The 14,481-nt window shown below is 34.1% G+C and overlaps 1 protein-coding gene across 27 annotated transcripts in view; it reads right to left on the reverse strand.

Annotated features, from left to right (window-relative positions):
• Nucleotides 1-14,481, reverse strand: part of NRXN1 (neurexin 1) — a 1,214,076-nt gene that overhangs the window by 1,079,825 nt on the left and 119,770 nt on the right. For 16 of the 27 annotated variants that reach the window (XM_027555248.1, XM_027555233.1, XM_027555243.1 and 13 more), the window contains exons 4-5: nucleotides 12,692-12,721; nucleotides 11,917-11,928 (exon numbers count right to left, since the gene is read on the reverse strand). The exons of 5 other annotated variants lie outside the window; for them this stretch is intronic. In XM_027555248.1, the coding sequence (XP_027411049.1) occupies nucleotides 11,917-11,928; nucleotides 12,692-12,721 (42 nt within the window). Of the gene's footprint in view, nucleotides 1-10,505; nucleotides 10,645-11,916; nucleotides 11,929-12,691; nucleotides 12,722-14,481 lie in introns of those variants that run through there. 6 more of the 27 variants (XM_027555252.1, XM_027555240.1, XM_027555234.1 and 3 more) reach the window with 2 other exon arrangements.

The following is a 14,481-nucleotide window of genomic DNA, read 5'->3' on the forward strand; positions in this document are numbered from 1 at the left end:
ACAAGACAGGCCTATTGAAAGAGCCATCTTTGGCAAGGAAAAAAATTGTGGCTCCCCCTCAAATCACATGATATATGTACCCATGGATATACAGAGCTTTCCTAACTTCTGAAGCTGTGTTCCCAGGCTGCTGCCATTATTCTTGCACACCTTCCTACCTATGGAAATAATATCTTGCTGTCACACATGATCATCTCCTCTTGCCTCCATCCCTCTGGAGCTTGGCTTTCTCACCTTCAGCACTCCTCTCAGTTTTGTTTGTGCTCACATCATGCCTTAATCACTTTCTTTTATAGATTTTTTTTAAATCTAATAATTTATTTCCCTTAATTTCTATGCCTGGGTCTGTCATTCCTTAAATATTTCAGAACACTACCTCTTCTTTTTTAATAGACTCCAGAGACCAAATTTCTACCCTCTAAAGTATAACCTTTGTAGAAATTATATATTCCTGTTTTATTTAACACCTCTTTCACCACAATCTTCAGTAAAAAGAGAAGAAAGTCATTATAATCAATTTTTCCATTGTCTAGAAATATGTTTGAGGCCTTTTCTTTTTTAAAATGTGAACTCAGCATTTGTTGTTTGGCTTTTCCTTTGTCTGCATTACTTTATCATGGTCCATTATGGACAATGATCCTAAAATATATTACAAAGTATCCATGGGTGGGCATCATATCAAAAGTTTAAATGTTCCCATGTATTCAATTTGTATCTTTTTTTCTCTTTTTTAAAAGCAGGTATTTGAACTCTACACAATGAAAGTTTTAATGACATGTACCACAAGGTTGGAAAGAGCCCAGTGACATCTTTACTTGTGTGAAAACCAATTGTTTAATTTCAAGGATAAAGAGTAGGCCCAACTGAATAACCATATCTCCTCTGCTAGTCCTTTCATAATGGACCAAGGCCTAACTTCTCTTAAAGCAAGATAATAATATTTTTATTAGTAAGGAAAATCTTTCAACACAGAAATAATATAAATTGAATAGACTATGGCACAGTGGCCCTGCGGGGGGTCGGGGGGAAGGAAAGAAAAAAACAACAAAAGAAAAACAACCTTCATCACTCACTATGACGATCAAGCATCAGCTTATATAAAGGACAAAAGCCATTTAGCTGAGTTGGTAACATTGCACATAATGGCTCTGCTTTAGCAGCTTTCTGGACACTTGAAAAGGGGCTTTTTAAGGTACAAGATCATAATCTACCATAGACCTACTGATTAAAATTATCAGATAGGTTCCTTGAAAATGTATATATTTTAAAAATATGCTTCAGATGATTGGGGCTGGGCAGTAGGGATGGGAGATGGGGGAGAGCTAGGCAGCCAACCTGAGAACCCCTGGCTCAGAACAATGGTAACAAGGTCAAGGTTTGTAATGGTGTTTCAAAGACTGCTCAGATGTTCTAACAGGGAAGTAGGCTACTTGACCAGCCTTAAGCATTCTTCTAACTAGGGAATGACAGATTTGAAGTAGTTGAAGAATAGAGGTTCAGTGGTTTGGCCTAAGAGGTCACGACATTACACCTTACAATAAGAGGGCAAATGAGCACCCAAAGTGGCTCACCTGCATTAGTCCAAGTTTTGGCTTTCATCTGAGCCAACTGGCTTCTCTCTTTCCACTGCACTGAATGACTCTTAATTTTACCCCGTCCTCTCACAAAGAATGTCACTGGACACAGCAAGTACAGATGGATCAGTGCAAATACAACCACACTGCCAGGGAAGGAATTTGAATTCTATGCCCTGTGACTGCTGGTCAGATAATGCATTCTTTTATTTAAATAAATAATCATTGGAAAGACAGTTACAACAAAGCATCATGTAATTCTTTTAAGTCAGGATAGCATTAAAAATGTCTGCTCACTAAGCTAAGCAGGAATTTCTGGCGTATTTTGCCACCAGCCATCTGCAAGAAACTTATGGTTAGCTTGTGAATGAGGATTTCCCTGTGAACTGAATCACAATTGGCCAATTGAGGGATTTCCATCCCTCTGGCAGCACTTTAGCCCAATCTAAATTTGATTGTTTCCTTGAATGGAGTTATTTAATTTTCTCCAAATGTCTACTGACTTTATAATGCCAAGTCCAGAAGATGAAATGGAAAACTGGGTCAGTTGACCAGGTAATCCAGGCCAAAAAATAAATATTGCTTAGAAATTTCATATAACATGAGTCATTTTACTATCTCAATAGCCTAATTTTCTGGTCTGTATCTGGGTTATGTAATAAAATAAAATTCTGTAGGGTGAAAGAAATTACTATCCTTATTTCATATCTCTGGTAATAATATGCCTGCACTTTTTTTACATTAAAAATTATTGGAGATTACCTCAGCTGCTACAAATCTGAATGAGCTATCATGTCATCATCAGTTCAGTTCAGTTACTCAGTCATATTCCAACTCTTTGCGACCCCATGAATTGCAGCACACCAGGCCTCCCTGTCCATCACCAACTCCCGGAGTTCACCCAAACTCATGTCCATCGAGTCGGTGATGCCATCCAGCCATCTCATCCTCTGTCGTCCCCTTCTCCTCCTGCCCCCAATCCCTCCCAGCATCAGAGCCTTTCTAATGAGTCAACTCTTCGCATGAGGTGGCCAAAGTACTGGAATTTCAGCTTTAGCATCATTCCTTCCAAAGAACATACAGGGCTGATCTTCTTTAACATGGACTGGTTGGATCTCCCTGCAGTCCAAGGGACTCTCAAGAGTCTTCTCCAACACCACAGTTCAAAAGCATCAATTCTTTGGTGCTCAGCTTTCTTCACAGTCCAACTCTCACATCCATACATGACTACTGGAAAAACCATAGCCTTGACAAGATGGACCTTTGTTGGCAAAGTAATGTCTCTGCTTTTTAATATGCTATCTAGGTTGGTCATAATTTTCCTTCTAAGGAGTAAGCATCTTTTAATTTCATGGCTGCAGTCACCATCTGCAGTGATTTTGGAGCCCAAAAAAATAAAGTCTGACACTGTTTCCACTGTTTCCCCATCTATTTCCCATGAAGTGATGGGACCAGATGTCATCATAGGTACAGGCAAACAAGCCAAGAGGAAAAGTTAAAACTGCATTTAGCAGAGTACACATGTTATATAAGTGGATATAACTTGAATGTGTAAAGATGTGTTCTGAAAAGTGGTAACTATTATTATCCTTGTGTTTATGTCTTAATGTCCAACATCTCTAAATTATCCATCTGAAAAGCTATGTCTATATACCATAAGCCACAGCCCCACATACAGAAAAATCTCTGGTGATTAAAGCAATAATGACTAAGACTGAATGAAACTACTTTCATTCTTTCTAGAGAGAATTCTCTCCCCACCCGCTTTTTCTCTCCCCCTATTTCACTCCAAACTCTATTTTCAACAAAAGGACACATAGTAAGGCACTCATTTTAAGGAAAATGCGGCCTTCAGCACTGCAGTTTTCTTGTTGATTTTTCATTCAGAGATTTCCTACCACTGCAATTCTTCAAGGCTCCACAATTTAGGACAGGTGGCTGCAGATCTAGACCACTTGATAAATCATCTAGTTGAACATATGATCATTTATCCACAGGTTGGGAAAAAGTCAAAGGCCCTTTGGGTGTACATAGCTGTTTGAGGGCCTGAGAAAAATGAATCTTTCAATATTAGAAGCACTAGATAAGTCACATGAATGGAAAGTACAAGGGGACCCATTTCATTCTTTGACACTTCTGTCACAAACTGCCAAAAGGTAATTACTGAAAGTCACAATGATTCATGCCACTTAGAAGCTAAACTTCTAGGAGCCTCTTCCTCTTACTGATATACACAGAGATATACAAAGATGAATTTTTAGCCCTTTCTTGAAACATTCATTTAATATTCCTTTAATAATCCCTGATTACTAGAGGAATTTTAAAGACTTGATCATTAGTGATTAATGGAGAGGTTTTCAAATTCCTTCCAAATTCTGTGACTCAACCTGCATACATTGGGCAGAGAACAAAGATGATCCAATGGGTCGTCTGAGTCCTTCTCAAAAGGAGAAAAATCCTGGTTTTACTGATCTTCTTTTTCCTTTATTATAATATTTATCTTGAAGCAAAAAGGAAAAAATAAATTTGAAAGTAAAGGTATTATGGGAAAGAAAAAAAAGGATCCAAAATAAAATCTTAAAGAAATTCCATAAACTTGTTTATAATCAGTCAGCCAGTCATTAAACATATATTATTGAATACATACTTGTGCCAGTCCCTGTTCTGGGGCTCTAGAGATATAGAAGGGCAGAGATCTCTGCGGTCTTATATTCTTGCTGAAGTAAACCAGACGATAAACAGTAAGCAAAATAAACGCTAAAATTTTAAAGCGTGTTAAAAGATAATTGTTATGGGAGATAAACTGACTAGAGTAAGAGAGTTCAGGAAAGGGGCAAATCATAGTATTAAATTTGATTGTCAAAACAAGTCTCTTGAGACTCAGGTGCCATTTGAGCAAAATCTTGAAAGATGTGAGGGTATAGGCAATTATTTAAGTATCTCAAGGTAATTATGTTATTTTTCCCTCAAAGATACCTATCAAAGAAGAGAAAGCCCTAATTAGCTTGTCTTTGAAAATTTGGTCTTCAGGTGACTAAGTAGTATAAACTCAAATCATATATCACTCTGTTAAGTCATTAATGAGGCTAAACATTAATTCATAAAAAATTTTTCTCTAGGAGGTACTTCCAGTCCACAAGAAAATATTTCTTTCTGCCTCCTTCAGCTCATTAATTTGCATTTAAAGAACAGCATATAAAGAAACTAGAATTCCTAGTTTTGTTCAAAGGGAAGACAATCTATTTCAACTTCATCATTATATGTGAGAGAAATGTGAAAAATGTAAAAGAGAAATAGGGATATCTAAATATGGTTGAGTAGAATTAATCTTTCATGCTTAATTGTGCCACTATTCTCTGTAGTATGAGCCATCAGGACACGGATGTCTAGTTATTTATAACTTAATCATAGAATCATGAAAAATAGGGTATTTATAGGATAGGCAGATTTTGAGACTAATAACATCTTAAAATCCTGGGCATATTACAGATTAGTTTTCAGATTCACTTAATCTAAGTGTGTACAGTATGTTTTAGCATCACCATTGATAGAAACCATCTTTTACTTACTTTTGCATTTTGTCATGAAACAGCATACTGGAGAATGGAGTATTTTTATTAGCTAATAATACAGATCCTAAGATTTAGACATGTGAGGCTGAATTATTTGCCCCGGGTCAGTAAAAAGCAAATGCAGGATTTGAACAGGTCTTATGACTGTGGTACTTACGTATCACACTACACTGGTCCTTTGTTATAAGATAGAGTTTTACTCCCCTAAAATGAAATTTTCAAAATGAGAAACAATAGCATCTTTTTTTTTTCCTTTTTGTTTTTTTTTAATTTAAATTTATTTATTTTAATTGGAGGTTAATTACTTTACAATATTGTATTGGTTTGCCATACATCAACATGAATCCGCCACGGGTGTACACGTGTTCCCAATCCTGAACCCCCCTCCCACCTCCCTCCCTGTACCATCCCTCTGGGTCATCCCTGTGCACCAGCCCCAGGCATCCTGTATCCTGCATTGAACCTGGACTGGCGATTCGTTTCTTATATGATATTACACATGTTTCAATGCCATTCTCCCAAATCAACAATAGCATCTTATATAAAACTTTATGATGAGTTTCCTTCATACTATCTCTAACTTTATTTTTCAAATAAGAAGATAGAATCCTGTTTCATGATTATTAGTGTTTAAGTGGAGCAAAGTCTTAAGGTCTTCTTAGAGTTGATAAGTCTGTATCAGTTATTTTAGCCAAAATTTCCACAGTGTTTTGCCTATCACAATAAGCAATGTCTCCTATTATATGTTACAAATAAAATAGTGTCAACAATTTGTAAAGATTATCTGAAAAGTTGTTTTCTGCTACAAAGTTCTGATTCTAGTTGAAGATTCAAGTCCCTTTAGTATATGAGCTAATGAGTATCCTGGGTAATTTACAGTATTCTTTAAAACCACTGGCCAAGACAAGTTAAGAAATATCTTCTTACCAGCCTAAAGATTTTGATTTTTTAAACCTACATTAATTTAGGCTTCCTTCATAGCTCAGTTGGTAAAGAATCCACCTGCAATGCAGGAGACCCCGGTTCTATTCCTGGGTGGGAAGATCCGTTGGAGAATGGATAGGCTACCCATTCCAGTATTCTTGGGTTCCCTTGTGGCTCAGCTGGTAAAGAATCCACCCTCAATGTGGGAGACCTGGGTTCAATTCCTGGGTTAGGAAGATCCCCTGGAGAAGGGAAAGGCTACCCACTCCAGTATTCTGGCCTGGAGAATTCCCTGGACTAAGTCCACGGGGTCACAAAGAGTCAGACATGACTGAGAGACTTTCACTTCACTTCAGATTAACAAAAATACATTTCAACATGGATAAATAAGATGAAATCATTATTTTGGAAAAGAAACGATCCTTTTAATATTCAATATGATATAAAATAATTTTTTTGCTATTTATGATCTATTTCAGTAAAGAATCTAAAGTTATATTTATACTACCTCATTCTTTAAACTGTGAAGAATCCTTTCTGTGCTGTTCAATAAGGATTAATTAATCCACTACAAGCTTAACAAAATCCTTAATATCATAATTGTGTATGTAAATGGGAAACTTCTCATCACAGAACCAAGAGTGAAGATACAAAAAAGGTGCTGGGTCTTTTCTTACTAAAAACATAATGATAAAAACCATTAAATTGCAGCAAGAGGTAATACAGAAATATTTACTCTTCCAGTAGCTCTTCTTCATTGTGCTCAGAACTGACAGGCAGGTAGGCTAAAGAAGACTACAAAATAAATACCAAATTTTAAACAGTCATGTAGCCTTCTAAGTATATTACATTAGTGAAGTAGACATTTAATATCTTATTTCATGAAGCGAAATTCTGGTCTTTCCATGTTCTGTGGCTGAGGAGCTTCTAATACTGCGACAATAGAAGTCACAATAGATAAACAGAAATAAATTATGCCTCGGTTGCAAATGAACCACATGTAAGCATTTCAATACAGTTAAGATTCTGTCAACACTCAAAAATGCTTCTGAGCAATGAAGAATAGTTGATATTTTGAAGCTAAATGAGGAGACATGACTTCAGAAGCCATACAAAAGAAGAGAGATATGATATTTTCAAAACTAAATTAGTTCTATATCAGATATCACAGTAAAATGTATTTCCGAGTTACAAAACAAACAGGCATCATGACGTTGGTGACTGGAAACTGCACTTCACAGACAAATTAGTCACAAACAAAGATGATAGTTGAAACAAAAATTATGGAAACAGAAGAAGATGTATAATACTACTAAATATGTTATTTTCTCTAAGTATTAATAATATCAAGTCTATTTCAAGAATAGATAGAATATTAATTGTGGCTTGACATTACAGATAAAATTTTAAATACATAATCTTTGATACTGCTTATCAATTAGGTGACTGGAACTAACTATATATAGATATTAACAGAATTGGTTATGAGAAAAATCTGTATTTTCTTTACAGTTATTCGATTTTAAGATCTTCATTTTCACTAACAATGAAATTTAGGAACTTTTAAAATGTGTAGTTACATGCTTGATAGTTGTAATACCTTGGCTTTCTAGTAACATGAGAAACACAGATAATCAAACAATAAACATTTGAAAGAGTCAAATGGAAACTTATTTTGCAAATACAGTGCAGGATTTACAAATGAAAGGAATAGCAAATATGCTCATATCACATTAAGACATATCACAGATACGACAAATTCTGGCTTGTTTGAAAGTTTGCAATGCTAACCCAATTGAAACCCAATTTAAACACAGGTCTTATGGTACATCACAATTGATACAGGTTAAAAAAAAAAGAACTCAGAACTCATGGAAACTAATTAGTTAGTTAAACACTATATGTGAATTTCAGGAAATGTCCTGTGTTGCTATCACACGAATAGTGAAAGTTAGAAAATACAGCTTTATTATTTGCCACTGTGACAGTGAATCACATTAAAATTTTTGAAAACCTACAAACACAAAAACACACAGACTTTTTACTTCCTTACAGGACCATTGCTGTTCATCAGCTAAGACATATTAAAGTGATACCAGAATGATATTTTATTAGAAAGAAATACTGTAGCTTTGAAAAAGGATATGATCGGAAACAAAAGAAGTGTAGAGATAGCATTCAATATAATCTATTGCTACAATTTTTTCTAGTTATTTTTACAAGTTTCCTTTTACTTTTCCACCCTCTACTATGCCCACCACAAACCCTCCATCTCCTCCTCTATATCTACCTTTTCCAATACACCCCCAACACACACATACTTAAATCATGAGAATGGCAAGTTCAAGATACAGTAAGAAAGACAGTCTGGAAATACAATGGTCAAAAAGAAAGTCAAGCTTCCTGCTCTCATGGAGCTTACATTCTACTAGGAAAAGTTGACATTAAATATATAATCATTCACATAAATATATACAGTTATAATAATTGTTATGATGTAAAATATATGCTTTTGATCATCATTTAATGGACAATTATTAACCTATGCTTCTCAGCTATTTAACCAGTCAATGACGGCTGGATTTGCAGTATAACTTTATTTGACATTTTCTGATTTAAATGGTCATTCATTTTTCTCAAACATTAGAGTAAAATATAATCAATTGTTAGAATGAAGTGACCAGTTTAAACATATATAGAAGAAAACAAGCAAAAAACTGCCTTCCCAGACAAATAGAGAAATCTAGATTCTCAAATAAAGTTAATATTGTCAATAGTCCTAACAATAGAGGCAAATTTCAAACCTAGAAAGAAAGCAAACACAGTGTCACAAAGACTGCTTGAATCTATCTAACCACAACCAATGGGAGTTTGGTTGGCCCTGAATATTATCTCTCGTAGTTATCCCAAAGAAAATAAAGGTTATTCCTAACTGTAATCATTTAGAAAACATGAAAACCAATCAAAATAATCAACTCTAAAATGTGAAACAGAATGAGCAAGTGAAAATATGAGTCAAGATGGTCTACAAAAAGAGTGAAAAAGTTTTTATTTCATTCATTTTGATTCTGCCAGCAAAGCAATGAGCCCTAACACGTCTCCAGCTGACTTATCTGCTTTTGTCATACAATATGATAAGGAATTCTGCAATTTTCAAACCCTGAAGAAATAATTACAGAGTTTGGAAGGATGCATACCAACTGTGTAAGGATATATAACAAAGTGATACCAGTGCTTACCTCTAGAGAGAAGCCTGGGGAGGAGGATGAAGGAGGTTATCAGAAGAAATGTTCCTTTTTAAAATGTACAAAATGAAATACAATTGTCTGTCACTGGACATTTAAAAGTTCGGAAAATACCTAAGAATCCATATAAAATATACCAAAACGATAGCAATAATATTCTTGAACCCAGTTTTGCTTCTGGATTCAATAAAGGAAGATTTTAATTCACAAATGATTATTCCAGAGCACCTGAATTCACTACACCTAAAGAGAAATGTAGGGTCCAAAAAATGTTTCAGGATTAAAATTTGATGGGAAGATTTGAGAAGCATGAATTTTCAATGCAAATCTGTTATGTAAGATTAGGGTAGATTTAACACATTTTATGCACAACTAGGATTTAACATGATACAAAAGGCTACACTGTAAAGTTTCTAGACATTTTTGACTCCTCCAACAGGTGGTACAAGGCAAGGATAGCCTCCTAAAGGAGACCCTGATTCATACTATCTTTATCTTTTCTGAATGCCCATCACTGATCATACTATTTACCACTCTCCCTGCACTTCCATTTGTTTCCATGTTTTCATTCCCTATTTTATTGACATTCATTTATGATTCATCACAGTCAAGATTGGATTTTTTGTTCTAGAATGCAGATTTGTTGAATTAATTTGCAACTAATGCAGACTTACAAATCATGTTTCTCATTTATATATATATATATATATATATATGCATATGCATATATATATAGCTTAACCAACATGTAAAGGTGATCACTGTTTTAAATACCCAAGTCCATCTCAAAGTCTTCATTTCCCATTTAACACCAAGAAGCATCCTAGCCCTATTAACAGAAAAATAATGTAAAGTAAATACCAAATTTCTGTCCTGTATAGTTTTGTGCTGACTGAGAAATAAAATTTGATGAAAACTGGTAAAGCAAAAATATTTTCACACATGCCAATAGAAAACTTTTAAGACTGACATAATAAAACTGAATAAAGTGACACTCAACATTAATTACACCAAAATGAATATCAGGTAAGCATAAACATGAATTATTCCATATGTAGAGCTAAATGGTTATATAATTAGAGTATTATTTTTAAGAGTTACTTTTTCACAACATAATTGATATATATGTGTATGTATATTTAGAAAGTTGTGTATACACATGCATTCATACAAATATATGCATGCACATATACAAACACATATACATTTACTTCACTCAGCTAGTAAAACAAAATATAAATACATTTTCCTCTATGTCAGCCTGATTCCTATACTAAGGAACTTGGGGGAAAACGCCGACTTCAGAAATGGAAGGAACAGTAGTTTGGCCTCAAAAAAAAAAAAAAAAAGAAAGAATTTTAAAAAGTATCCCAAATCGTACACAAAATTTCTAAAAGAATTGATATATGTTGTCATTTTCACAGTTTCTGAAAGTGTAAAATAAGGTTAAATTATATTATTCGAAATGGCTGACCAAAATACAAACTGCAATAACATATGTTCTCTTTTTATTGGCTCAGAATACTCAAACAACATTTGTTTCTAAAGGTCTATGTTACACATTTAAAACTTTGATATCCTCTCTTACTTATTTCTACACTCATATTCAGGGCCTTTTTTAAACAGAAAAGCTACCCTGCTAGATGACACTAATGTAAAGGGAGAGAACTGTGAGCTTTGGTACCAATTCCCCTGATTAAGATTCAGAACAAAAGAGAGATTCAGAAAATTCAAAGAAACACATGCTTGTGTTTAAAACAGCCAAAATAAAACAAAACTAGATACCAAGGACACATTCATTAATACACAGTTAAAAATGGTTAAAGGCTATGAGACATATTTATATTTACCACAGCTGCATATCATCTATTTTCTTTTAATGAAAACATTAAACACAATGTGGATGGTTCTAAATGGCAAACTAAGCATGCTTTTAAATTTGGCACCAATACTGTCAAAGAATACACATGCCTGACTTACCAAGGGATGCAGAAATGTATACCTAGTTGACAATGTTCTTAAAACAAAGTTAGTACGCACAAAAGAAAGAGCAGGCTTGTCTTTGAGCCTTTGTCTTGAGCCTTTGTTTCTTTTATGACACTACCTTTTAGAGTTACCATGGAGTCAATGTGTTTATATAACATCTAGAAGACCACAGCCTGATGAGCCTGCAGCAGTTCCATTTCAATGCCGCACATGCTTTGACTTACATTCTTAGGCAGAATAGCTGGTGCAGGTGTACTCCAGAATTAAATATTTGAGGATGATATGTTTCTGGTGGCTACACTCATTATTTAACTACCATTAAATGATACTGCAAAAACTGACACTGAAACCTGTAACTAATCTTTAAATATGCTAATTATATAAGCTGCTGACATGCAAAAAAAAAAAAAAAAAACCACTCTAAAGAGCAAGAAAATACAGAGGGAAACATTTTGATGGATTTTTCTTACCTTCAATTCATAAAATATTCATTACCACTCACACCTACCTCCCAGTGCCCATTACTAATGCCAAAAGGTCTAAATATATTTGCATAACTTAGACACACTGTTATTCATATAGATGATATTAAGAAGAAATAAAATAATGTAATACCTTTACTTTTACCTATGGATTTGATGAAATGGTTCCATGAAGAAAGGGTTTCCATACAAAGAGAATAAAGAGGAGAGAAACAACAATAAGAATTATGAATATATGTAAATGTACTACTCTTTGAAAATTAAATATACAAGAAGGTATAAATAAGAGTTTGAAAACAAATGGAGATATAATCAATACATGTTGAGAAATCTGCCTTTTTTTAAGGCAATACGTGCAAGGAAATTAGAAAGCCCATGCTCACTTTAAAAGACTACACAAAAGGAGAGATACACAATGCCTGTAGGTAGAAAAAGTATTGATTTTGTAGAACACTATACTCAGCATTCAAGAAGCCAGAAGCCAAAGATGTCTGCATATGTTCCCAAACTGCCATGCATGGGTGAAAAATGGACTCTTTTTGGTGCAGTACATTAAACCAAGTATCTTCTTTCATATATTAATGGTTCTCTGATTTTCTTTACTATAACTACCTTTAGCTGCATATGCTGATAAATGTATGGAAACTTTCAATTACAAGTTCTTATGTCTCATTTATTTGCAGACATAGTGCAAGAATGAAGGAAAATAAAAGTCAAAGGAGCAAACCAATACCAAACCAACAAATAAAGGGGAGAAAAACACATGAAAAAATGTGAACAAAGGTATGCATTTTATTTGCAGCCAGATAACTTGCAAGCATTTGCCCATCCTTTGCAGCAATGGTTTGAAAGCAGCTAGAGAACAAGAAAACACTGAAAGCAGAGTGGAAAAGGAACAGAGCCCATACCTTGGTCGCCCATCATCAGGTGCGCCAGACCTTGAAGGGAAACAAGAGCACAGTCAGCAATAAACAAGGGAGCACGGGAAGGCAGGGTTGTCACAGTGACAAAAATGTTCAGTGACAGACATCTTGTTTCCTATGAGACGTGTCTGTATCACAGAGGCAAATCAAAAGCATTCTTTCAACTCTGGGTTGGAATGCTTTGGGGCAAAGACTTATAGAACTGCAATTTAAACACTTGCATATGCTGCACTGTGTATATCTTCTATGTATCAGCTGGAGCATTCAACAGCATAAGAGCATGACTTAAAAAGCCAACCAATCCCTTAAATATTGCATCTGCCCTGCATGCCCTCTGATAAGGCTGTTTTGAACACTGCCCCCACAGGGTTTGCCTTCTTTGGTGACGAAATTATATTAAAAAAAAAAAAAAAAAAAAAAAACCCAAGGGAATACCTGAAACATGGGCTGGGTCTGATCTTTTTCCTCTCATAAAAAATGAGACATTTCATAATTAAATGAAAAAAAGAAAAACACATCCTGAGTCATACTGAAATGATAATGCAGAAATGGCCCCTTGTCTGACACAGTTAGGAACTGAATAAGCTTGTTCAAATATAAAAGAGATCATCAGACATGCAGTTGTAAAGTTAGAACTTACTATGGAATGAGATTTTTTTTTAGAAACAATGGATGACCTTTAAACAGGCTTAAGTAATTTTCCATGGAAAACAAAATTATTTAACGTTTTACTTAAACATTACTTCAATATTAAAGTATGAGTTAACATGAGTATATTTAAGATATACTTTCATCAAGATAGTTTTCTAAAAGGACATGGAATTCCTTTTGTTTATTTAAATTATTTTTAATTCTTCCTTGACAATTTTAGATTGAAGATTACCCCTTTTCTAAAGAATACTAGTAATTTTCTTTTAAAAAGTTATTTCACTATCTATAAATATATGTTCTACTTTTCAGCATTAATTCCTAGTTCTTTATTCTAAATTTAGAAATTAAGTTACACTTCAATCCCTACATATTTCAAGAATATGGGAAAATGCTAGAGAAATAAAGCATACATACAAATTTAATAAAATGTGTATTTCATTTCCCACTGTTCAAATATATTTGAGGCTTTGAGCTAAACAGCTTTGTATATTACTTGAATCAGTAGTGAAATAACCTGTATTATGTCCTTAAAATTTTAAGGGGTATTTACACATTCCTGTGGGCAGACACAATTACACATCATCATATAATTATGATATAAAAATTATTTAGCACGGTAGTTCAATGTTTCTGTAATCTAGTTTCTTTTATATTTTCTAAGAGATTTTTAAACAAAATAAAAATCACAATCAATTTAAAAAGTTTATGATTCATTGGTGACTCATGATACTTTATATGCTTAAGAGTAGCAGCTTATCTGCCCAGGTTATATAATTTTTCATTTAATTTCATTTAAAAATTACTATACATTTCCTAATAATAGTTCATAACTTTTTTGTAAAATAAATCAGGGAAATAATTCTGTGCAAGATGTAACTTTTACATTCCTCTAATGGCTTTTAATACTACCTTAGTAAGAATGGAAATTTTTAAATATGAATAACATTTGCATTGTTTGTGTTATACCCCTACCTCCAAGGCAGCTAGACTATATGGTCAAAGTGGAGTTATAAACATAGACATTAAAAATTATGATCAAATAAAGTGAAGTTGCTCAGTCGTGTCAAACTCTTTGCGATCCCATGGACTGGAACCTACCAGGCTCCTCCATCCATGGAATTTTC

Source organism: Bos indicus x Bos taurus, chromosome 11 (genome assembly GCF_003369695.1).
Source record: "Bos indicus x Bos taurus breed Angus x Brahman F1 hybrid chromosome 11, Bos_hybrid_MaternalHap_v2.0, whole genome shotgun sequence".
Lineage (NCBI taxonomy): Eukaryota > Metazoa > Chordata > Mammalia > Artiodactyla > Bovidae > Bos > Bos indicus x Bos taurus.